This window comes from Parasteatoda tepidariorum, chromosome 11 (assembly GCF_982258835.1).
Source record: "Parasteatoda tepidariorum strain Cologne lab strain chromosome 11, Ptep-v5.0, whole genome shotgun sequence".
NCBI lineage: Eukaryota > Metazoa > Arthropoda > Arachnida > Araneae > Theridiidae > Parasteatoda > Parasteatoda tepidariorum.
In genome coordinates, this window is record NC_141765.1 from 25,483,389 (window position 1) to 25,511,140 (window position 27,752).

The following is a 27,752-nucleotide window of genomic DNA, read 5'->3' on the forward strand; positions in this document are numbered from 1 at the left end:
TTTGACAGCATAAATATTAAAACTAAATATTTTTATTATTCTCAGATACAGAAACTCACAATGTATTTTAAAAATCAGTGTTTAGAAAAACTCTATCATGTCAAAAATAAGATTGATAGTTAAGTTGTTGTCAGTTAAGTTGTTAAGTTAATGTTAAGTTGTCAGTTAAGTAGTTAAGTTGATAGCTAAGTAAGATAGTCTTGGTTCTAGTTTTGTCAACATAAATATTAAAACTAAATATTTTTATTATTCTCAGATACAGAAACTCACAACCTCATACATAGAATTCATGTTTACTGTAATTAAAACAGAATGAGTTTAAAGCTACACACTTTAAAGTTTAATGGTCCATAAAAGCAACAATATGAGAACTTGAGTAAATTATCACAGAGATTAGTTGAAATGTTTGCTTTTATTTTAAGCAGATAAACTTCAGACATAACAATAAAGGTTCAAAATGCCATTTCCAGGCTTCGTAGTTGCATAAAAATCAGGACACAATCTGGTCATTTTTTGGTATGATTTGTCAATCAAGACATTTGAAATATATACATACCAGTTAATTTTTAAAAATGGGAAACTAACAGCTAAAAAAATTGAGCAATCCTCCCTCAGCTTTAAAAATTTCATTTTGTGTAAAAGACAACACTTATTCTAAAACAACTAGGACTTATAGTGTATCAAAACTAATACTATTACAAAATGAGTATTGAATTGCCCCCCAAATTTAGTGACAATTTTCATGATTTATAGAAATAATAACTAGGATCAGAAAATACAGTGCAATACAACATTACTTCATATTTTTAGATATTGAAGACTGTTAGTGAAAACTGGAAATTTTTATTTTCAACAAAAGTTAAGCAAAATTAAAAGCATTGAGGGAAAAAAATAGTTTTCATAAGAAGGAAATTTGCTGGAAGAGTGGCACCTTTGCCTTTTCTCTTATCAGGGGTCTGTCTAGGTTTTTTTTAAGAGGTACTTATTTTGTGAAAATGTAGACACAATTTATGATAATTTAAAAGTTATATTAAAAAATCAACACAAAAGGTAAAATAAGAAAATATTTTCAAAAATTGTCACTACAAATAAAAATAATTTAAGATTGTAAATTTTATATATATTTTCCCCATATATTCAAAAACAATTTCACTTAAGTTGAATTTAATAAAAACATGCATCTACCAGCACTAAAAGTTATTTTCATTATGAGAAAATTTTTGACTGGGTCACACACAAAGTTTCACAGAGAAAAAAATATTTCACAGAAAAATAAAGGTCTACTAGAATAAATTTAGAATAATGTTTAAAATAAAAGTTCCAATTTCGACTTCCTTTAAAGTTTACAGAGAGAGAGTCTCATTGTTTCATTTAAAAAACCTTGCCATAAAAATGGCACTATTTGACCAAACACATGCTATCTATTCGCAGAAGACAGCTGGAGGAAAAGCTGTATAGGGAGGAAAAGTGCTTTTCTTAAAAAACCAGATGGTAAGCAAATTCTCCCGCTAGATCATGATAGCAATTCGTGGGAGGGTTTCATTGCTAGTCAAAATGTGTAATTAACCCGGATGAAGCAATTAATGCCTAAATTCGGTAAACTTGCAAGGAACTTGTCTGATGCAAGCTTAGCATAAATTTTACTTCTGATTTTTCTTTGTTTTGATTTGATATTGTTTTCTTTTTTAAATATATAATACGATGTTTCTTTTCAAGTCGCCTGCTAATTTATACTTAATTTTTTTTAAAAAAAAGTTGAGATTTTAATCAAATATTATATTTAACGAATGTCAAGTTTTCTGAAAACATATTTTTAATTGAATGTGGTTATGCATCTGCTTTTCTTAATTTTAGTTTTTAATTGATACATCCCACAATTGATTATATTTCAGTAACGCAATTTAGTACATGTTCAAAAATTACCTATGGCGAATCTTTAAATCAATCAAAAATAAATAAAAATGAATAAATCTATTTTTGTTTAAAATTAGTTACCTTAGGGTTTGGAATCCTTTTAAAAATTAAAAATTTCAAAAAATTGGCTACATGTTACCCAGCACACTTGCTGAATGAATAACTTACCAACTTTTAAAACACTTGTTAAACCACGTATCACAGCAATGGGATGGGCCAAACAAAATTCTTGTAACTGAGGTGAGAATGCATCTTTCTTGTTTTCCAACTGAAAAATAGAAAATAATATTGTTTTTTAAAATTATAAGATTAAAAAGTAGTCAAATTTTATGATTATTTAAGATTTAATAATTTATGATAATTTTAAATAATTCTAATTAACAGATAAATCAATAGACAGTGACAATAAAACTTAACATTAGACTTATTAACTGTGATCATTAATATTTAATGTCATAAAATTCTTTTTATCAATACATATTTTGTGATCAAATAAATTTTGATGCTTTGAATTAAAATGTTTTTCACAAAGAATTTAACAAGCTCTTAAATCCAAAATTCTGAGCCAAAATATAAATTCCATGAAATAATCCATGAAAGATTTGTAAATATGGCAAATAAGTGATTCACTTAACTCTTAGTATGCCATTTTGTATTAAAAAAAAACAAACTTTATGAATATCAAGCAGCAACACTCACTTGTAAAAAATATCTCTGTTTCTAAAACTATTTTAATTTTAAATTAGCCTTTCCACTTTAAATTGACTTCCAGTTAAAGATTTTGAACCATAAAAATCTATCCAACATTACTATTTGTCTGTAAAAATTATAATGCATATTTGAGTGTTATACAGGTATGCAATATGTTAGAATGTATAAATCGGTGCATTAAAATTGCCTACAATTCCACTAACTACTTCAGTTTTTTAAAATATTGCTTTAAATATAATAATAATTTTCTTGTACTTTTATAAAAATTGCAGAGCTAGTTAATTTTTCACTATATGTTTGCTTCTAAAATATATAATTTGAATGATTTTATGAGTTAGACACATAGCTGGGTGGCAATATTTAAGAAGGGGGTCCAAATATCTTTTATACAATGTCTGACTATATATATACAATCGGACTTCTATATAACGAACTTCCATTTTGCGAATTTCTTTATTTTGCGAATTTTTTCAAGGAACCTAGAACATTTAGGAAATTTTTTTGTAAAGTAACTTCCAAATAGAGAAGTGAATTTTCCATTTAACGAACTTTTCTTTAAGATCCACTTTCCCTATCTCCCAAAATATTTCAGAACATTTTAAACTTGTAAATGCATTTTATGGGGGAAATAACCATGAATTGAATTTCGAAGCCACTTAACTTTTAGAGAAAGCAGTAAAATCACTTTCTGTCTTTGTTCACATTTCAAACGAAAAACTCTAAAATAAACAACAAAATAAACAGTAGTAGTTTTTATCAGTAGCAATTAAACTTTAGAATGCATGTGGTAATGTATGTTTAAAATTACTTTTATAATAAATGCAGCTATAATTTTATGCATAAATTTAGCTTTTTTTAGTTGAAAATGTATATAGCATGATTGCGTAACACTGGATAATGTTTTGTTCTATTCTTGCTTTCCATGCAGATTTCTTTTATGATTAAGATTTATAAAATAAATAGTAGATACTACTATAGAATAAAAAAGGTGCATCCATTGCTATTATAATTATATCTAGTGTTTATGAATTTGAAACATGTATTGCGTTGTTTAAGTATTTCTAAAGATGATTTTCTATTTAGCGAATTTTCCATATAACGGGATTTAGCGACTTCGTTCAAGACCTTCTTAGCTATGTCCCTGTTCATGAGTCTTGACTTGTACATAAATCTTATCTTTTATTTAATTAATACAATTACCTGTTATAATTAAAGAGTATTGACATATTCCATATTTTCAAATAAAATAACTCAAAATCAATAAAAAGGCAAAATACTGAAAACAAAACAGAGTTCAGATATAGAAATTAACACAGCAATAAAAATATGCCTTAATTTATTGTTATATATCAAAGTTAATTTCTGAACATCAATAATATGCAGGCTAAACAAATTAATTTAAGATTTCATTATGTTATGAAAAGAGTTAAAAACTAATTTAATTTCATTATTAATGTCATAAGATACTCACGTATACACTTGGAGTTAGAGGTAACAACTGTTCTTTAGGTACAGGAGGATAAGGAGGTTCAGGAGGAGATGGGGGTGGACAAAGTTCAGACATTATACTAAAATTTGAGACACCTGATAAGCCATTTTTCACAATTCCTTTGCAAGCAGCTAATAATTGAGATGAACTCATATTAATGGACAAAGAACTTGGACAGAGAAAGTCTCTTGTGACTTTTATTGAATCTAAATCTGGTTTTGATTCTTCTACTTCTATTTTCTCTTTTATTGTTTCTGATTTTACATCCTGTGTTAAATTGGTAAGTTTTGATATTGGCAGTGTAGCATTAGAAGAGTTTTTTAAGGCAACATTATCAGGCTGGGATGTTTCTTTTGATTCAAGTGCACAGTTTTCTTGCAAAAGTTTTTGGTTAGCTTTCTTTTCACTTGAAAATTGCAATAGAAGATCTTCAGCCACTGAAGAGGCAATATCCTTTTGAGAGAGTAATATTTGAAGATCTTTATCACTTATGGCTGTACACAAATCATGCAAAACTACAGTTGGCTGCGATGCACTAGGCAACTATAAAAATGAAACAAATATTCACTTTGTCAAAAATTTAATAACAAATTAAAAAAATGTTACATATTACTAAAAAAAATAAAATTATGTTCTACCATAAAGTGCTAGACTTTGTGGGCAGTTGAGTGTTTCTTAGACTGTTGCAAACATCCCATTGAGCAGTAAGTCAGGTACTATATCTACTCATAAATATTTACGAACACAGCATGATTTATCTAAATTGTGTGAAGACGAATTGCATTTTGTAATTTTTAAAAATGTACGATTATGAAAAGCGGTTTGTAGCTTTAAATTGCATGAATGTAAACCGCAATGAATAATTTTAAATTGTGATGAGAATTTTGAATCATGATGAGTGTTTTTATATTGTGATGTGTAAATTTAAATTGTGTGACTATGAATTGGGGTTTTAAATTGCTTAAATGTTATCTTAAACTATGTTTACATAGGTAGGAAGAAGTGCAAATTTTTTTTTCTAGAATTCAAAAAACTTTGAGAAGACCGAAATTTTAATTTTTATTAAATTGAAGAAAAAAAAGCGGAATTCCGCCAAAAAGCAAAAAAACTTTTAACTGAAAGTAATTTTTTTTTACCCATTCATAAATGACACCATGCAATTTCCTCGGTATAAGTATCGTATCCCGCCATATTTTATTAAAAAATTAATTAATGAATATAATACAATTTTAATGAGAAATATAATACATTTTTTAAATCAAACTGAGTCAAAAATTTTAATTTTATATAAAACATGAAATTCATAATTGTTTTTTGTGTTATTAATGTTAGCAATAACTTAGAAATTCGCAAAATGATATCCGATGATGTTATTTTTCTCGGCTCGTCAGAGATAGTGGTATCAGATTATGTGGCAGAAATACATTACAAATTTTAATATTAATTCCTAAAACATAAATACATGAAACAACGTACAAGAGGTGTCCCAATTGTTCTTGATCCAGCAAGTTGATGCAATTGAGTGTTTGTGCCCTGTGATGCCTTTGAAAGAACAGAACTATTTGTAGTGGGTGTAACCTGGCAGGATTGTGAAATAAGAGGATTTGATACAGTTCTTGTTTGAACACTGGCCGGATTAGATTGACTAATGGGAGTATTAGGTAAGTCTGTGCTTTTCCCATCTGGATGCATTGGAGATGAAGAGGAACAAACTTGAGAGACAGTGGAATCAGGAGACATATATCCACTTCGTATAGAAGAAGTAGTTGTTATTGTTGCTGTACTTAGTACTTGTGTGCTAGCAGAAGTAGGACCAGGTATCTGTTACACATAACAGGATTATATTTTTACAAGTTCTAAAATAATTTAAATAGTATGCAATAATATAATATTACAATAATTTTCTGATTATATATTAACAAAATGTATTTTTCTTATAATTTTTTATAGAGTTAAAAAAAAAACATAAATTACTTGGCTTTGTATGAGCATTTTTTGTTGCTGCTGATGCTGTTGCATATGCTGATATTGTTGTTGAAGTTGTTGATAAAGATTACGTTGTTGAGAAGATAGATTAGCCTATATTACAGGGAAAATAAATAACTTAATTTTAATTGAAACAACAAAGTAGTTTCAAAAATATTTTAAATTACAATGTAATAAAGTCAATTAATGCTCAGCCAGGAAATCTGTAACCAGAAGTTGCTTTTTTCTTGCACTAAGTTTGTTTTTTTATTGATCATACAACACTATTCATGCTAATTTTCAGTAAAAGTTTAGTCAATTTGAAATTCAGTTAATGTTCAAAAGCAAAAAATTTTTTTATCTTCTTTACTTGCACATGTTTTGAAAACTCATAATGTTTCAACAGAAAATTTTAAATATCAGTATTAATTATTTAAATATTTAATTGTAATTAGAATAATTAAAATATTTTAATTCCAAGATTTCCTCACATGTGCTATTAAATTTTTTCCCTTCGTTTAGCTGTTTAACTGCCAATGAATATTTTACACGCTTTGGTAATTTTCGAAAATAGAAAGTTCAGTTCAATAAAAAAAAACTCAATGAAATGCTTATTCAGAAGGAATATCAAATATAATTTAATACTCAGTATATTTAATGCAAAGTATATTTATTTAGTGGTATATTTTAAACAAATTATTTAAAAACAATAGACAAGTTAAATTATTTTACACTCTAATAACATACAAGAATAAAAGTTGCATCACTATCTGTTCATTACCTTACAGGATGAAAATCTACACAAATTTCTTGTTTATTAAAATTTCTTACAATGATTTAAGTTAAATATTAATTTGAAACTTAATTTAACCTTTAGATTGAGTAACCAAAACCTAAAATGATACTGCTATATTTACTTACCTACATCATATGAATTTTTTTCAGTAAGTTTAGAATAATAAACAATATAGCAACTAATACAATTATTTATTATGACAAATATAAGATGTTTTTAACGAGGTAAAAAAATTAAACCTATTTAATAATTAAAATTTAGATAGTGATTAAAATTTAAATATAACCCAAAATAAAAATAAACAATCTTAAAAAATAAAATATATTTTACATGTTATAAGACACAAATCTTACTTGATTTTGTTGAAAATAATTGAGTAGTTGTAATTGTTGAGGATTCAGATAAAATGGCGGTCTTACATTAGATTCAGGATTTGAGTTAATCTGAAAGATGAAACATTATTGAAATAAGAATTATATATAAAAAAAGGGAAAATATCTGGTTCAGGAAACATTTATTTAAAATCAATTTAAAAATATAGTACATTACATTGTCCAAAACTAATTTGGATGCACTGATCATACTATATAAGTTCAGCGCTTAGTTACAAAATTTTTTCTCAGTCAGCCAATGTTTGATAAAGTATTTTTCTTTTTTTTAAGTGATCAAATTATTAAATAGCAGCAATAAAAGGATAAAAATTTGAAGAATGATTATGCAGAACTTCAAATTTCAACTTAACCGTTTTTTAGTGTTAATTTTGAAGAATAAATTAGTTCTTGTTGGAAAAAAAAATTATTTATTAATGCTGAAATTGGAGATAACTTTTGCATTTTTAAAATTTCTTGGCAGTAATACCACAGAGCTCTCTTATTTATAAGATATCAGAAATATTTACAGTTTAAAACACATATTTAAAAATAAATTGAATATGAAACAGTCTAATAACTTTAAACTTCAATAAAAAAAAAAAGATAGTTACTCACATTTGTTTGAGGTAAACCAGGGGTAAGTTTTATTCTTTTAGGAGGGGGTTGTTCAGGGGCATTATTATTGACTGTGTTTGTCTGAACCTGGACCTGATGTGGCTGACCCTGAAAATTTTAAGATGCAAAAAAAGCACTATTACAAAAATTGAACAGACAGCATAATACTAATTTTTTAAATAGAGATAACAGTCCAATTTCGAATATTACACACTCAACACAGTAAAAGGAAAGAGTGAAAAAAGAAAAAAAAAGAAGAAAAACAGGCCAGTGATTTGTACATTAATACAGCAATAAATATTAGACACATATAAAATTTTATCAATAAAGCTTTAAGAGACTAAACTAATCCTCAGAAACAAATGTCATACAGTTATTACGTAAAATGACACATTTGATAAATTTTTACTGCATTAAGTGAGCACCCTTTCAAAACTCAAACAGCCCTTTTCTGTGAGGAAGCACTCTGCTCTTTTATATTCCTAGAGAGAACTTTACTACTACTACTACCTACTTAGACATGCTTTATATGACATATCACCACTCAATTTGACTCCCACATATGTGAATGTAATATTTTTAAATCTTGTAAATGTATATTATATTCTAATGCATAATAGTATCCTTCCCTCCCAATTGAAATCAATCCAGATTTCAGCTCATAAAAATTGGTATTTTTTAAATTTTTTATTTTAGAAAATTGCATTAGGATTAAGTGATGAAACACTTTGCAATAATCAATTTAAAATGATTTGAAGTCACAATACAACTTTATTATAATAATTAATATTAAACTCTCTACAATGACATGAAATTAATTTATACAAAAAACATTACTAAAATTATAACAATTAATATGAGGTGTTGCCAATACCTGCGCAGTTTGATTAGTTGTTCCTGGAGCAACACATATAGGGTGTTGAGATCCACTACAAGATTGTCTCTGGTTTTGACCAGCAGCACTAATTCGATTCTAAAAAGAAAAATTCATTTAAAAAAAAGTGACCAAATGGGATTGCATAAAAGTAACTGACAGGTTCTTTAAAAGAAAATATAACTACCAATATCAAGTCAGAAAATTTTAGTATTAATTATATGAGCTGAAGATAAAACTTTTAGAATAATTTTAGAAACTTTAATTTACATGTTTACTGAGCAGCTTACTAAAAAATCCAAGAAAGTTTACAACATTTTTGTATGTTTCTTTAAACTTGAGAATAAGTGTAATATTTTCAAGATAGTCAGGTACGACAATTATGACACATTTTTATCACAATTTTAATCTATGTACAAAATTCTCAATGGCTAGCAAAGTTCTTAAGTTTAACAGCATAGTCATATCACTACACGTTCCAAGATATTTTTTTAAAGTTTGTCACAAAAATATTATAGATAAATCATGAGAATGAGATAAATCACTTACAACTTGTCCTTGAACAGCTGCATTCTGCCTTGACGCCATCTCTTGAGAAATAGGGAAATTCCAAGCATCTTCAATACATGGCAGTTTAGAAGATCTGGCGGTTTCCAAACACATAGAAAAGAAAAAAAAGAGATATTTAAAGTTAAAGATAAATATGAATTCCTAAAAAAATTGGATGTATACATATAAAGAGAATATTTAACATTAGGTAGGAACATTTAACATTTGGTAAAAATATACATATACATACGCACACGCATGCATATATATATATAAAGAATTTAGAATATAGCAATATATTAAAATAAGATATCTTCATAAAAAGATAGGAAAATTAAAATGGCATTCTTTAAAATATTTTTTTCTCTTTTTGTATCTTGCTACCCCTTACTAAATTTGTACTTTATTATTTAAATGCTGTGTACATAGCAACATAGATTTACTTCACTTACCTTTGAGTATTACTAGACGGAGAAACAGAAAGCTGATTCTGCAAAATTTTTATTCTGGATGAAAGGTTTGGATTAGCTGGGCCTGCAAATTTAATATTAGAATTAGTGTGCTATGATATTTAATATATGTCAGACACTATTCTGAAAATTAAGATTATATTCTAATCTACACATAGTTAAAGAAAACAAGACAAAATTATATTAATTTATTTTTACCACTTTTACCAATTCCAAATTAGGAATCCAATCCATAAATTCGTTTCGAAAAGTATTTCAGCCTGATATGAAGCATACTTCATTCAAGACTAGTTTAGACAGTGCTAGGATAGAAATTTAAAATAGGAACAATATCAGATGAGTAGAAAAAAGTTAATATATAAAACTGAAAATTAAAATTATAAAATTAATAGGATATAAAGGAACAGGAAATCTTACAGGTAAATTAATCCTACTATTTTAAAGAATCTAGATTTTAGTGTTATTTACCTTATTATCATAACAAAAACATCTGAAAATCGCAAAAGCTCATTAATTAATCATTAAAATAATAATAAGTTTCCACTAAAATATATGAAAATTGAAATAACAAATAGCCATATGAGTTCTTATTTATGTATTTATTTATTTTTACAATGTAAATTTACAATATATTAAATTTGCAATACAAATTTTACGACTTAATTTTGCAAGTAAGCATTCAAAAAGGATATTTCTAATGAGAATTTCTAATTTTTTCTGTTTAACAAGATCGGCATTTATTTCTTTATTTTTTCATTATACAGATTCATAACAAAAAAATCTTACTGTATCAAACTTTCATTATGAACAAAAACTTATTGCAATTTAAAATAGAAATTACAATAAGTTTTAAAGGATTTTTTTTCAGTGCTTTGATTAAAATTTCTCTTACATCAAAAAATGGTTAACAATAAATAACAAGTTGACATAAAAGAGATAAAAAGGTAAATTTTTAGATAAGATATAAAAAAAACTAGGTCTTATTATATATTTCTATTGTTGAACATGGCTAGCAAACTAAGAATTTTATATAACATATGAATGTGGAAAAATACATTCACCTTTTCCATTACTTGCGTTCAAATAACATTTCAAAGCATCTTGTGGTTGATTGCAATTTTCATAAAGAATTCCCAAATTTGTCCATGCAGGAGTGTGGGATTTGTCTAACTGGACCGAACATATGTAGGCTTGAAGTGCATCCATAGGCTGTTGAAAGTTTTGATATAGGACTCTGCAATAAAACAACCCTTTTTGAAGAAAAAAATTGAGCCAAGTTTAAATAAAAGGCGAAAAAGAATTTTCAGTGCAAAAAAAAAGTTTGTATAATTACATGACCTACTGCACTGTTTGGGTAAAAGTGGAAGAAGCCACTTTAAAACAAACAGTTAGTAAAAAATGTAAATTACAAGTACTCCTTAACAGCATTATTTATCAATAACGATATCAATAAAACTTTAAAAAAATCTTATGTAATCATTAAAACAAACTTTTGTAAATAAACCAGACTCACCCTATAGAGCACCAGGTATCAGCGTTCCCCTCGCTTTTGTCAACACTGCTACGATATGAGACAAATGCATCATGGACTTTTCCTAAGCTTGAATATGATCGACCAAGAAAATACAAGGATTGACCATTAGTTGGATCCGCTTCTATAGATTTTTGTAAATAATGAAGAGAAAGTGCTTGTCTCTGAGGTTTGTCACCTAAAGCTTCAACAGTGTGATGCATCCAACCTAAAATGTTAAAGAAATATTATAAATGAAATTAATACATTAACATCAGGGGTTTGAACTCTTAATTGTCAAAGACATTTGTAAATATGTAAAATTTTGTAGTTGAGAAACTACAATTTCAATTATTATGAAACTTAATTGTATTACTTAAAAAAAAAGATTAATTTAGATCATTTTTTAAGATTTTAACTAGTGATAACAAAAAGCAAAATCTTTCTTAAGTAATTAAAAAAAATTTAAACAAGCCTTTCTTACATTTTTATATATACTATCTACTAATAAGAAAAATCTTTTTCTTTTTTTCTAATACATGTAATAAGATAATATGCAAGTGCATTTTCTGTGTCTTCTATTGATATTTACTATTAGAATGCATTTATATAGTAAAATGACTTTACATTAATAGTAGAAATATAAAGTTTTTATAGATATATAACTTCTGTCTTAAGAAAGATTTTATTTTCTGTTATCACTACTTTAAATTTTTTTAAAAGCATGACAAATGATGTAAAGTTTTTTGTGTTGTTGCGTAAAGTGATAAAAATTATAATTTAAAAATGTATGAAAATAACTTTTATCAATTAAATATCATCTTTTAAAGTTACTAATGTTACTGAAAAATTAAGATATTTTCCGTTACAATATTACTCCTATTACTAATACATTCTAATTCTTCAGTTACAATTTATATATTTTTAAACAGAATTGAAGTATGAACTACTAAAAAAAGAATATATTCTGTCCTTCCTGACGCAAGCGAGATTAGTCAAGTTATTGAATACATAATCATAAAATTTCAAACTTGAATATGGATAAATAATTTTCCCTAAAATCATCTTGTAAAAATTTTAAACTTCTAAGAGCAATAAATACTTGACATATAATCTGTAAATCATGTTTGAAGAAAAAAAAATTTAGTTTATAATGGCTTCAGAAATTTTTTTAAAATTCAAATTAGATAAAAAGACTTTTTAAAAATGTTCATTGATATTAAAGGACCTCTCTAAAATATAATATTAAATATGGAGCTGTCAAACACATTAGAAATTTTTTACACATTTTTTATGTACCTGACTGACTATTCCCATACTTTTTCTACAACATTTTAACTCAATGTCTTAAAAGTAAAAGGTACTTTTTTCAATACAAATGTTCTTTAAAATATTTAAATTTGTTTATGTCATAAAATGTATAAGCTTTGTTTAAGCATGTTATGTCACTTTTTATTTTTACTAATTAAAAAATGTCTTTATAGTTTAAAATTGTATTTTAAACTATATATATATATATATATATATATATATATATATATATATATATATATATATATATATATATATATATATGTGTGTGTGCAAAAGAAAATTTCAAAAAAAGTTACAAAATGTGTCAACAGGCAGGGCTGTTTATTGAAAATATCTATTGTATAGCAATGGTTTTTACAGCATGTCACTCCATTATGACTGAAATATTTGCACTAGTGTCTGTTAAATTTTGTATTCAGCATTCAAACATGTTTTATATTTTTTTCAGTGTCATCTGTTGAGAGACTTTGTAACTAAATTTGAAATTTTGAGAGAATATATTCTGGTTACCAAAGTAAAGTGCTACTAACTAAACTTGTTTATCTTCTTCAGTTTATGCTTAATTAATTTGTCAAATCTGCGATCATTTTTAACAAGATTTTAAATTAAATAATAAAAATCTATAATTTTAAAAGGACACTTATAATTAACATTACTGCAATGTTTACCACGCTTTTCACATCATATTCAGAAAAAAAAATTTAAAATTAAGTACATAATTTGTTGCCAGAAAAATGGAATTTCCAGAACTAAGATTTGTGGCCCAAGTGACAAAATCTCAACAACCTTATATTTACAAACATTTTGCATTATAACAATTGATACATATAGTAATCACTCCATAGATAAAATTTCATAAATTTTAAATTAATGAAAAAGGGAGTTTTGATTATATTTTAAAATTATATATTATTATGAAATATATTTTAAAATTTGATATTATTATGAAATATAACAAAATCATGTAAACATATTACTTTACTTGAAGGAAAATAAACTGATTTTATATTAACCATTGAATTGTCTATCCTGAAAAGTGTTTTTTCTATTTTAATTAATGTAAAAACCATGCTCAACAAGGACATTTTAAAAAATCAAATTCATGCTCATAGCTCAACATTAAAAGGTTGGCATATATTAAAATGAAGCATTTTTAAAATATAAAGCAAAAATAAATAAAATGCTACTTTTTGAAGATTAAATACTTTATTTCAAAATTTTAAGAGAATACATACCTAGTTGCTTTGATGCTTCAGCTCTAACAACGGGAGACAACTCTTTTTGTTCCAAAATCTGTTCATATGTTTCTTTTGCTGCTTTATGCTTTCCCTAAAGAGTAATAAAATTTGTAATTAAAAAATTAATGCGTCACGTTTGTCTTAAAAATAATAAAAACAAAGGGTTAGGTGGGGTGATTGGCAAAACTTCAAAATAAAAGCTTCAACTTTTTATCCATAATAAAATAAAGCCTTTATTGTAAATTTCAACTTTTGATGCATACATAAAAGTAACACATATTTTGCATATTTAAAAAGCAAAAATGTCACAAAATTACTGTTCATTTAAAAGTTTTCCTAAAATATAGTGTATTCTAAAGTAATGTAATATATAAAAAAATAAATAAATAAAAAATAAATTAACAATTTCTTTTAAGTTATAATCCAAGGAATCATAAAGGACCCCAAAAAAAAAAAAAAGATTTTTTTTTACACTGCGCATAAGAGGTGTGGAAATTAAATAATGAGCCTCATACCTACACAATCAAAATTCATATGCGCCAAATGCGAACAATCAACAGTTATATAGCGTACAAGCCTTCTCTTTTGAATGTGCATCTCCCATATCAGTAAAAAAGTTAATCCTAGCTGTGGTCTATGTATGTAAAAGAGCTGTTGTTTTGTTCAGCCAGATTACACTAAGTTACAATATTCATTATATTACTGAATCAGGTAAATTGTATTTTAAAATAATTGTCTAATGTCTTTTGTTTAAAACATTGTTCACATGTTTCAGTGTTTAACACCCAACAGTCGTATTAATCGTCCTTATAGTGCAACGTGTTGAGTATGCGGTTGAATTATTATATGGAAGCAACTCTGATTTTTTTAATAGCTCGGATTTATGGGAAACTTCAACAATCAAGACTCTACTATTCATATATATACATATTATATACATAAATTTTAGCATTTAATCAAGTATATGTAATGAAATTGTTTTAAGTGAAAAAAATAATATTTATTGATAAAAATATAACTTTAAAAAATTATATCAAAAATTTTTAATAATAAATTACTCACCTGAACTTCAAACAGGTGTGCAATATGATAACAAACTAAAAGAGAAAAAGAATATGTAACACTGTTTAAAACACAAAATATAATAAAATTACTCTCATTGGGAGAAATATAATTTTAAATTTAGTGTTAGGGTGTTACTTTGCATTAGAATCATTCAATATTCTACATGTTATTAATTAACTATATTTACATTTAAATAGTTTGATATGACAAGAAAAAGATTTTAGGTAAAACTAAATGTATATATAGTCTATGATATTAAAACTCTCCTGTGTACATTGTATGGCTTCTATGGGATATACACCTTAAATTTTTGTTAGATGTTTTCTTTATATTTCCAATGTTGTTACTATTTATTTATTATTATATATTATTTTAAATTTACAGTGTCGTAAATACTTGAAGTATTTTAACAATACCTTAAATATGGCTAACAGTTTTTGATGATTTTAATTAAGGATAAAACTACTATGCCAAATCCCTGTTATACACATTCAACGTCTATCATGATTTTTTCATGTCTGATATCACTAGGGATGAGGCAGACATTTGCTAGAAGCCAGGTCTACTACATCGCCGCTATTTAATTTTTTTAATGTGGTAGCTTACATTTAAGATTATAATCAACATTCTAAGTAAATTTACAAACACATGGTTATTATGTTCTTTTAACTCTTGTTACTTTTTATGTTTTTTTAACTCTGAATAAAACTTAAGATTATTTTTTTAAAGAAAAGTCTAAAATAATTAGCATCATAGATTTTGTATAGGTCTAAAAGAACAAAAATTGCTTTAATTTGATCTGTTCGAATGTCAATAGAAGAAAACATAATGTGCAAAAAAATTAAATAAATAAATAAAATTATCTCATTACGCACATTAAAAAAGTTCTAACACTGCCGTTTTTTAAAATTATGATTAAAAATCATAATGTTAAACTACTGTAATTTTTTTAAAAAAACAAAATGCAAATTAGTAATACAGGCTATGCATGCATTATTATAATAATTGCTAGCGTTTAAAAAAAAAATTTTACAAATGCATTCAAGAACAAGAAAAAAATGATTGTATTGATAACACCAAACATATCAGTATCTAATTAAAAACATACCTTCAGTTTTCGATAAACTGCAAATATTTGAGTCAGCAAGAACTAATTGGAACTGCTTATAAGATGATTCATAGTCTTCTAACACCTTAAACATGCAACCCAAACGCAAATGAATTTCATTGGATCTAATGAAGCCAGGATCAAGATATAAGACTTCCCGGAATATATTGATAGCCCTAAAAAATCAAAAAAATATAAAAATTAATTAAGAGAAAAAACTAATAATGCAATCAATCAGTTAAATATGCATTGTTTTGTTAAAAAATTCGAAAACAAATATCTGCTTTAAGCTAGAAAATTTTTACATTAGCCTTTCTTGCTAAAACGTTTAACATATGACTTAACGTTTCTAAATAAGCTTAAACATATGCAAGGTGGTACTTTGCTGGAGATAAGAAAGGGATAATTGTTTTGAAATATTTGGGATTCTTAATAAAAAGTATATTTTTTTAAATTACAGGATTTTTTTATTTTTTGTATAAAAAAATATTATTTGTAGTATGTTTCAAATTTGTTTGCAATGTTTAGCAATATATTAGTGGCTTATAGTATTTAAACAATTAAACTAAGAAAATGATTGTATGTTAATATTTTAAAATGCTTATGAAAATTGATGTTTTGAGAAATAAATTCTATGTTATCATTTCTAAACAGGCTTTTTTAAAAAAAGCTTTCCAAAATAAAAACAAGACTTAGTCTGTTTTAGGAAGGTGGAAGGTGCCCCTGCCCACATTAAAATCTGATCCAGACTTCAGCCATTGTCTATGAATAATGACTATTTATATAATGTGCACTAAATATTTTTTTTATTAATTTTAACTTATTTAAAATTAGTTTTGTTATAATAAAAACAATCATTTATGAATAGTATTAATGTAAGAAATACATTAGGTAAAAAGATCCTGTTCCCTGCAACAACAAAAAATTTAATTAAATTTCACATGCATAAATGATGTCATATTCTTTTTCTAATATTTCTGACCACCTCCTCTCCTTTGTCACTAGACGCCACCCCTAATCAAACCCTCTATACCCTTATTACATGTAACCGTATAAAATATAAACATATACTTGCAATTCAGAATTAAGGAGTTATGGGATCATATTTCAAATTTTATTTATTTTCATAACATTTCTGAGTATTATTACAATAATGATAGCAGCAAAATAGAAATTAATACATAAATAACAGATTATTTAATAATAGTAATTTCAAATAACTTTATTTTAACCAAAATATGTGCTGCCACACTCTTCTTTACCCCCTCCTTTTCCCTCGTCACAATTTCAAGAACATCTTTCCACCTCTATACGTGAAATCATTGTGGGCGACCCAAAAGAAATCAAAATGCATTTGTAAATGAAAAATTCTTCAACAAAAAATAAGCACTATTTTTAAGCTCTCAAATAATGTTTTTTACGCACTTTTTTTTTTAAAAAAAAAAGAAGTATAATTAGGATATGTGCACGAATAAAAATTACTTTTTTCCTCCTATCATTGAAAGTTTATATAAATGTGTGTGTGTAATATACAATCATCCCCACTTAATTGCATATCGGATAATCGAATAACCGGCTTATACGAATAGAATTTAATGGATACTTGTCTTGTTGTTTCTAGCCCCCGCTTAATTGCTTAAAGAAAAGGTATTGAAAAGAAGAAAAAAAATTATTTTAAAGAAATGTTTCACCAGTTGGAATTTTTGGAATGGAATTTTCATTTTTCAGTTAAGAAGATTAAAATACAATAGGTGGTCACTTCAATAGAGACTTCCTGTTCATTTGTTGCTCGACATAGGTGTTAGGGGTATAGTGTATAAGAATAAATCTAACCTTGCTGGCAGTTATACATTGAAGTAAACGAAGGAGGTTTTACCCTTCTTTGATTTACTTCACTCACACATTATTTAGATTGTAAAAAAGGTACAGGGTGATTTGTTTTGCAGTCCCCTCCTGGTGCACTATTAGCTTTGATAAGAAAAGGTAACACACTAACAAACTAGAGCACAGTGTGTCTTTTTCTTAAGTAGATTAATCATTATATAATCCAGTGAACTTTAGAAGACATTCATATTTTATAATGCTTAACACATACATTTTTAATTACAATTGTTTATTGATCATAAAATAGAGCTTATGTAATCAAAACTCCACATTAAGCATTAAATACCATTAAAAAGTAAAATTTCTCAAAAATGTATAATTTAAGCACTGCCCCTTTAATCGAATAACCGGCTTTATTGAATACAGTTGGCTGGAACAAATGGTATTATTTTAAGCGGGGCTGACTATATGTATGTATGTGTGTATATATATATATATATATATATATAATAAAGACAAAAAGGATAAAAGAAAAAGACAGATTAATGAAGTAAGTACATTTGAATTCGTTGCCTTATAGATTGTATTTTGTATTTGTTACTTAATATGTTCTATCTTCGTTTAAATTTTTTTGAGTGCTCCTCACACTATTGTATTAATATATTTTGCTTCGGCTATATTAATACAATATTAGAAAGCACTCTTTTTTGCCGATATGTGGTGTGAGCTGATGAGATTATATCTCTTCCTTTTTCTTGTTTTTAAATAATTTTTCTTCTTCTCTGTTCATAATTTTTTATACATTTCCTTTAAGGTTTTATCTATATTTTTTAACTTAGTATATATTATATTATATATATATGCTAACAAAGTGTAAAATAATTTTCACAAAAACTTTACATGATCATCTTTAAACAACTAGTTTCTGAAAGAAAGAAAAATCTTTTTTTGATTATATTAGTCACCATAGAAACAATTTATGCACAATTTTAAATATACTACATATTGAGTGGCTTATTCTATTTTTTAATTTAAAATTATAGCTAGTTTAATTATTATTTAAAAATGTTGTAAAGTGTATTTTTTTAAAATTTAAATAAAAGTTATTTGTAAAAGCACATTCAACAAAATATCAACATTATAGATCATACTGAATTTATAAAGATATGTAAAGAATTAAGCGAACTAAGAAAGCTTTAAATTCATATTACTAATGTAAATGAACCCTATTAAATTTTTATTAAAATTTGTTCATTGGTACAGAATTTATTTAATGAAATGATAACAAATTCAATAATTTGGAAGTGTAAATACAAAGAGTAGTGAAGCTAAACACTTTTCTCTGAAGTAAATTATTATATGGTCCCACACTAATAATCTTTAACAAATCTAAAATAAATGAATTCTTTATTTCAATTGTTTTGAATTAAAACACTAAGAGATGAATTAAGAGTTTTTTGGTATGACAAATCTGAATAACAAAGATTTTTTTCAGCATTTAAAATAGTGAAAGTGATAGTGAAGTGAAATAAATATCACTTCAAACTTTTTAAAATCTTGTATCTAAGTATTATGGAGTTTTTTCTTATAACAATTTAAGAGCACTGAAAATTTTAAAAGTATTTTAATATTCTGCGCAATTAGTGGACGGTCCCTTAGGTAGTGAATTCTACGATTAAAAATCTCAATAATTAATAATTTTTGTATTTATTAAATTAAATGAATAAAAGGGAGAGGGAAATATTGAGGTGATGAAGCTCTGTGATTGTTGACTTGCACAAGTACATGAAAATACGTAATTAGTGAATGATCCCCAAGTCAAGTTCAAGGATTACGGTACTGATCTATAAATAGAAAACCTGTAGTAGGCCATTGGCTTGCCAGCGGCAAAGACGATGGCGCTGCACCAACGATGAAATTAACAAGAGAAATATAAAAAATTTTTGCTATTAATGAAAAAAAATTGGCAATGTTTAGTTGGTCCCCATGATCATCAAAAATTCTAGAGAGTTTTCATTTGATTTCAGAGGGCGGAAAATGAAGCCTAAAATCAAGAATCTCTTACTAAATGCAGCTGAGTTGCACATGAAAGTGCAACTGTCCTCAGTAAAAGCACATGTGCACCCACAAGTATTTCATGAATCATGTTAAATGATTGGCGTTTTTATACGCTACGGACCGATGGTACGCCGAAATGGATTGCGGTAGAATGAATTGTGAAAACATAGAATAGAACAGTGCGAAAACCACTATTTTTGCATAATTTGTGGCGGAAACCGATATGATAAAAAAAAATCTAATTAAGGAAAAGGGAAAATTAAGGACTTTTTAAAAACACCCAATGAAAAAAAAACACCTTTAAGGGCTTATAAAAAACGAAAATAGCATCTTTAAGTACTTCTTAAAAACACTACGCAGCCTGTAGGGGGTCAGCTTTTGACCATTTCTTTCATTCAAAACATTGGGCTGGTGTAAAGTAAACAACAGCGCCAAACAACAATGAGGGTATATTTTTGTAACAAATAGGCTTGTAAGTGTAGTAATAACAGAATAAATTTAAAAGTGTTCAAATAATTTTGTTTTATTAAAGTTTTCAAATTACATGTTTTCGTGTTCTGATATTTTAAGAAATTATTTTTATTAAACACTTCACATACATCTAACGAAATAATTTTTTTTAAAAAGTTAGTTAAATATTAGAATTATATGTAACAAATTGAAGTTCAATCGGGTTTAAACACATTTTTTAAGATATTCATTTGACTATTTGCTAAATAAAATTTTTAAGTCAAGTAAAAAAATTTTTCAACAAGACATGAAAACATGACTTTTCAACATGATATAGGAAACGAAAAAGTAAACAATGACCCACCCTCTCTATAAGTTGCCCACTTGTCTAAGTTGACCACTAAAACAATGCACCACAAGTGGTCAACTTACACAAGTTTTACTGAATATAAGTACAATAAAAATCAAATTTGCATATGTTAGCATGGATTTAGAATGCATCTGCAACAATATTCTAAATAGTAGCTACGTAACGTTAGTTATCGGTAAGTGAATTTGCATTTTCACCAAAATTTATATCAATATAAAATATAAATAAAATTTTTAAAAAAATTGAAAAACTAGTTAATTTATTACAAAAAAGATTACTCCGTTTATGCATTTTAATTATTGTGACGAAACAGTTTTCCATATATTTTGCTATAAAAAAAAATAATAATAACGGAAATGATTGTTGTGATATTTCAAAACAGAATTTATTCGACCGATGAAAGAAGAAATTAAACACTGGAAAATTGAAGTATCTCTGTTTTTTGCAGCAAACCTTTCATTTTTTAAATAAGAAAAATTTAGAAGTAAAATCCCTTTTAAATGTTATTAACAACTTCCTTAAAGAAAAGAAGGAAAAAAAAACTGATGTCTAGACCGACCAGACCACTCTCTAATCTTCGCGGTCTATTGGCTTTTTTACCATACCTGTCGTACCAAATTACCTTTGTCGTATAGACAAATAATAACTTTTTGCTCGTTCAATATAAAATGTTGATTTATCAAAAATAAAATGTACATGATATATTAAATTTAGTTCACAAAAATAGACTTAAGAACTTTATAAAACATTAGTTTTTATATATGTACTACGTTGATGTAAAAAGGGTAAGAGGACAATTAAAGACCTTCAGAAGGCCGTATGAGTTAAACCTATGTTCTGACACAAGTACGCTACTAAACAGACATCTATCGGTGTCAAGGACTTACTTAGAACACTCCTACCCGTTTATTTGTTTGGCGAAATGCCAAATGCCGATGCATCTTGACAAAATTCGTAATTCTTAGTATTTTTTATTATTTTATTTTGGTTTTTTAGTTTCCTACAGACTCGTAAATCATGCGTCATTGGGAGAGGTAAATATAGAATCTAAATAAATTACATAAGGCGAAACGAAAAGAAACATATGTTTGTAAATAACTTTGTTTTCGCCTATATTTAGTAATATGGGAAAATTTTGTCTGCAGTAAACCTCTGATTGCAATTATTTGATAAAATTATTTCTAATAAAGAAAATTAAGAAAAAGAAAATTTGCGAATGTTTATAATTGTGAGAAGGGATTTAATTGGCAATGGAGAACCGAAAAACAGGCTAATTATCAGAACATGATTTCAACGGATACGTTTTCCCGGTCGAGTTTTCAAGAATAGTTTGGGTTTTTCCAAATTACTGTTTATAATTGTTTAATTTCTTCTCAAAATGAGAAAAACAAATCATTGCAGAACATTGTTTTCACTAAATAAATAAAAGGTACTAGAGAGAAAATTAAAATAGAATGTAAACAAAAATACTTTTAAAAAAAATATCTCATTTTTCTTAAGACTAAGAAGGGAAATGAAAGAGAGAAGTAAAATAATTAAAAAAGAGGAGACATGAAATTTTTTTTTATTTAGTTTTATCTAAAATTGCACAATTTTAGCTTCAGAGCCGTAATCAATTCTGTTTTATAACAATTGATAGTAACTAACTCATTCCTTTCTATAATAAGAACAATATCAATCTGTTTTACAAAACTTATGAAGTTTTGTTAACTTTGTCTCCTTTAAATATTATAGCAGGCTTTTAACTTTCACTAAGAAAAAAAAAATTTACTATTTTTTTTATACTCAAAATATATTACTTACGACTTTTAATTTTTAAATAACAACTAATTTTAGGTAAAAATATTTCTTTTTTAAAAATCGAATTGTGGAAGGTTCGAAATTGTTGATACCTTGATGTAGTGCCTCTGCATTTTGCTCTTTTATATATAATTTAGGCCTTCCCCCCCCAAAAAAAAAAAAATTATTGAAATTATTTCGAAAATTATATTTTAACAAAACTTATTAGGCTATTTATGCTGTGTTTTTCAAACAATTTTTAGTTGGAAGACAGTTGGTCGGACATTGGCCATTTTAAGGGTCGCGAGGCAAGAACTCCGAATCGAATTACAGACTCTTAATTTATGAACAAAAACCAAAGAAATTGTTTATTTGATGTCAGTAAAAATAAAGTTTTAAATACAAATATCAAGCAAAATTCAAAAACTTCGAATAATAGAATAATTTTTTTAATGGCAAGTTTATGTATAAAATTTAGATCCTTAAAAATTTTCTCGACTATTCTTTTAAAACATGATAGTAATTTTTTTTTTCTGGGACAATTTCTAATTCTTCATCTTACAATCCAAGAAAAGAATAAGATCATCTTAGATGAAAGTATAACTTTAATGCATTGCAATTTAAGGACAAGACCACAATGATTGGTAGCAGGAAAATAAAATTATACAGTCGAAATTTGTTTTTTAGATTTACTGGCTGTTGTGCACGTTCACTGGTCCATCCGTAAAGTGTTATCTGTTATCGTAGTAAAAATAGGGGAGGGGGGGAATTGATATCGGAAAGTGGGTGGAGAAGTCTGATCTTTGATATGGGCATTGCTGTTCCGAACGACGTTCCCTGAAATATTTGGTTTATTATTGAAAATTTAATGCGAATGATATTCAAATAACCTTTAAAAATATATAATTAAATGAGCGTCGGATTTTTTAAATTAAAGCTGGCTGGGTAATTTAAACTGGTCATTTTTTTAACATAGCGAAAACCGGTCAACCATGACGCTGACTTCAAAAAGATGAATCCCCAAATAATTTCCTTCAACTAGTGTGCAGTGGGTATATATAGGGGTTAAATAAAAAATAAAGGAGCAATTTTCAGTTATACCCTCACTTTTACCAATGCATTTTATTGGAATCTGTATAGATGCTGCATATTGAAGTCTCAAATGCTATCAAAGGTCTGAAAAACCAAGTCCGTCAACTTAGGACTATAAATAATGTGCATAGACATGTCGTACTAAGCTCTGTAATGTTTGAAATCGATTAGCCAATTTGCTCTAGTTAAGAAGAACTTAAAATGGAACATAGTGTGCGTGAGATAATAATTGTACAGCGACGATTTTATAATTATAAAAGAAACATTTTGAAGTTATTGTAGCTTAGAAAAAAAATTTTACCTTTTGTTCGGAAACACTACATTAAATGGTATGTTTTTCCTTCATTGAAAAAAATAAACATAATTTAGTTGCATTGACTGACAATGTACATAAAAATAAATAAAAAGCTTTGCATTTTATTAAAATTTTTATGAGAGAAGAAAGTCAAAAGTGAACCGACGTCTTGCCTTTTGTCTCACTTTCCTGTTAGCTGAATGCGCCACTTTTCCGTTAAGTTCCTCTTAACGAGAAAATATCAATAAACAAGCTGAGAGATTCTATAATTAGCCCTATAGAGTTATTTTCCAACTTAAGTTCTTATTGGCACATGGGTATTAATTACTTCTTTACAAATTATACTGTAATTTCAAAATTTAAAAACAATTGTAATGATTTTATAAAAATGTTTATTGTACGAAAAGGGGAATGGGCGTATCATGTCGAATTTATTTTCTCCTGTGAAATTCTTATCTTCAATGACATATGGGACCTAAGTGATATTGTCATTCTCTCCTCGGTACTGATTTTTAGTTCGAAAAATTTGATCACATTAAAAACACATTAGGACCTTGATATCTTAAAATTCGTAAGTCTCAAATATTATGCTCTAGCGAGAGAAACAGATATCTGAGGTTATTTATTCAATAAATAAACTTAAGAATTTATAAATATATTTTTTACGAATATCTCCATAAAGAAAGTTTTTGATCGTGAACGAACATGAAAAGACAAATAGAACTTTCAATTATTGATATTGAGAGTAGCGATTTTGTTGAATATTGATGGTTGAGTTTTTAATATTAATAATTTAAATTTGATTCCGGGCGAAAATGGTTCAGAATGAATAAATATTTATTTAATAGACCACTACAGCTGTTGACTTCATATCACAATTATTGTCCAAACTTAATTAATAAAAATTAAATATAAAGAAGTTAAATAACAGTTTCTGACACTCTTAAATTGGTCTCTGATTTATTATTATTATTATTATTTTCATTTACACATTGATGATTACAAGACAAAGATATAATACCATTATATTCAAAAACCGCCATTTGACATTAATGACCTCAGAGTCATATGTATACTTTTGAGTTAGGTTATCTTGCAAATTTGCCAATCATTCATTTATTTATTTTTTTATGTTGCGACACAACGATAAGAGATATTTATTTTGTTGTTTTATTTACAGCTCTGCTTTAAGGATTTCTCGAAATATAAACAAGTTTGTTTAGATAAAAACTTTTAGAGAGAGGATTTTTGTTCAGAACCAAACGGCGTATAAATGGATATAAAATAAAGATATTTTAAAAGAAATCTTTTAAAAACGACACGAATTTCGGGAGGTATCAAATCAAGAATAACAAAAATTCATGTTTAATTAGAGTTAAACAAATTCTAAAAAGTTTAAATTACTAGACAAACAGATTGCATAGTTAGGAAGAAGAAGGAAAAAAAAGACAATTGATGCTCAAGTGTTAAACAAAAGTATTAAAATTAGAAACTTCGATTAACAATAATCATCACGTTAAATAACTGTTATCAAAAAGGTTTCATAAAAATGTAGCGTCAAATGAGACCAATAAAACCTTAAAATAAAAATCAATTTCACTTTCAGTTACTGGACCAACTAAACAGTTTGAAAGCACGACAGGAAGTGTAGCTAAAGAGTTAGATGTTCAGTTTCTTTACCTTAGGCAGTTCAAGGTTACTCATTCAATTACAATCTGAAACACCGAGTAAGTTCAATGTGAATGAACCATTGACATCCTAAAGGTGGCACAAACCCGATTATAATTAAAACAAGATTCGCTTTTGCCATAAAGCAGGTAAGTAGGTAGAAATAAAACGATTCAAACAACACGCCTACGTAAAAAACTCATTTCTTTTCATTCCACCAGTTTAGTTTTTTCCCTCCCGCATTTCCTATCCCTATCTTACATCATCTTGTAATACTTAAATGGAATGAGTAATAACAAACGTCATGTTTTCGGGAATATACAAAACGTAATATGTTAATTCTTTTGCTGAAATCTAATGTACCTGACTTGCGATTCGAATAATATTGTACCTTGAGGTATTGACAATTTCTTTTTAACTAATTGCAACGTTAATATTATTTGTATTATAAATTAGGTCTTAGAACAGCAAAAACATCTCAGCACTGAATTAAATTTTTGATAAGAGAAATAAATAAAATTATGATAGTTTATTTAGATTGACAACAACTTAGATTTTGTTTAAAACCATGCGGTGATAGTACCTTGGCACAATAATAGTACGTAAAAAACTCATTTCTTTTCATTCCACCAGTTTAGTTTTTTCCCTCCCGCATTTCCTATCCCTATCTTACATCATCTTGTAATACTTAAATGGAATGAGTAATAACAAACGTCATGTTTTCGGGAATATACAAAACGTAATATGTTAATTCTTTTGCTGAAATATAATGTACCTGACTTGCGATTCAAATAATATTGTACCTTGAGGTATTGACAATTTCTTTTTAACTAATTGCAACGTTAGTATTATTTGTATTATAAATTAGGTCTTAGAACAGCAAAAACATCTCAGCACTGAATTAAATTTTTGATAAGAGAAATAAATAAAATTATGATAGTTTATTTAGATTGACAACAACTTAGATTTTGTTTAAAACCATGCGGTGATAGTACCTTGGCACAATAATAGTACATGTTTTACCTTGGGCAAGTTTTCAGATACAACATTTGCATATTTTTTAATGAATCTTTAGCTACAAGCTAATGTTTTCGAACCCTACTTTATTGCAATCACTTAAATACAGATGTTATTTATAGTCTTTAATACACGTGCTATTAGTATAATTTAGTTTTAATTTAAATATTATGTGTTCAGTGAACTTGTTCTGTGATATACAATTTTGGTTGAGTGTATTTTAGTTCCACAAGTTATTCTTTTTTCGATTTTCTTTGGTTCCATAAGTAAATAAAATTCCTTAGTTTTTTTTTATTTTTAAAAAAACTTTTTAATTCATTTTTAAATTTCTTAAATAATTTATTTAGAGTCTTGATTTCGTTCTCCTTCCTCCCTAAAAAAAATAATAATTCCTGCATCATTAAATTGGAAGCTTACCATTCTCGTTGCAATAATAATAAATACCATTGAGTGTGTAAATGTTATAATAAAAGACAGTCCCTCCCCTTTTTAAAAAAAAAAAAAAGTGGCTGCATATTTCAAGTTACACTCGATTACTCGTAGCTACCAACTTACGCGATTGCTGGAAACACTATTTATGTTTTAATGTCTAAATCTTGATCATAATAAATCCTCATTTGAAAACAAACTTACAAAAGATTTAATAGTTAAATGGATTTTCCTCTCCTAATGATTTATTTATTGAAGTTCAGGTGTTAAATGAAAAACTAAATCGAACCACAGGGCCCGTGAAATATTAGTGTCGCCATTATTGAACTGAACTTCTAGCGTGAGTCGCGTGATTACTGCAAATTTCTTAATCGAGACATTCATTTTTATCTAATTAAATAAAAATTATAATTTTTATATTGTTTTAAACGATACTATATTTACATTAAAATCATAAAGGATGAGTGGAAATTACCTGAACAAATTAAAAAAATTAAACTCAGTGGTGCGACAGCCCATAGAGGGCCAAGGCCTACAGCGCCCATCTCAGTTTTCTTGACCTTGAGCTCTGGGGTGCAGGAGCGGATGTTCCGGTTAGGTGGTCAGTAGAACGCGAAACCCTCAGTGTTTAGTTCCCAAGCATGCTTGGTATTCATTTATCCACCCACTGAAGGGATGAAAGGCTGAGTCAACCTTGCCCAGCCCGAGGATCGAACCCAGGACCTATGGCACGGGAGCGCGAAGCTCTACCAGTCAGCCACCGGGCGTCCTGAACAAATTT

The 27,752-nt window shown here is 27.0% G+C and overlaps 1 protein-coding gene across 5 annotated transcripts in view; it reads right to left on the bottom strand.

Moving 5' to 3' along the window:
• The window catches only part of Utx (Utx histone demethylase), a 140,656-nt gene that overhangs the window by 9,300 nt on the left and 103,604 nt on the right, over nucleotides 1-27,752 (bottom strand). For 4 of the 5 annotated variants that reach the window (XM_016069136.4, XM_043054385.3, XM_016069138.5 and 1 more), the window contains 14 exons: nucleotides 15,990-16,165; nucleotides 14,879-14,913; nucleotides 13,814-13,907; nucleotides 11,268-11,493; nucleotides 10,816-10,988; nucleotides 9,737-9,818; nucleotides 9,285-9,378; nucleotides 8,736-8,834; nucleotides 7,862-7,969; nucleotides 7,229-7,318; nucleotides 6,089-6,193; nucleotides 5,591-5,935; nucleotides 4,097-4,657; nucleotides 2,083-2,182 (listed from right to left, as the gene is read on the bottom strand). In XM_016069136.4, the coding sequence (XP_015924622.1) occupies nucleotides 2,083-2,182; nucleotides 4,097-4,657; nucleotides 5,591-5,935; nucleotides 6,089-6,193; nucleotides 7,229-7,318; nucleotides 7,862-7,969; nucleotides 8,736-8,834; nucleotides 9,285-9,378; nucleotides 9,737-9,818; nucleotides 10,816-10,988; nucleotides 11,268-11,493; nucleotides 13,814-13,907; nucleotides 14,879-14,913; nucleotides 15,990-16,165 (2,288 nt within the window). The remainder of the gene's footprint in view (nucleotides 1-2,082; nucleotides 2,183-4,096; nucleotides 4,658-5,590; nucleotides 5,936-6,088; nucleotides 6,194-7,228; nucleotides 7,319-7,861; nucleotides 7,970-8,735; nucleotides 8,835-9,284; nucleotides 9,379-9,736; nucleotides 9,819-10,815; nucleotides 10,989-11,267; nucleotides 11,494-13,813; nucleotides 13,908-14,878; nucleotides 14,914-15,989; nucleotides 16,166-27,752) is intronic. The other variant, XM_043054393.3, reaches the window with a different exon arrangement.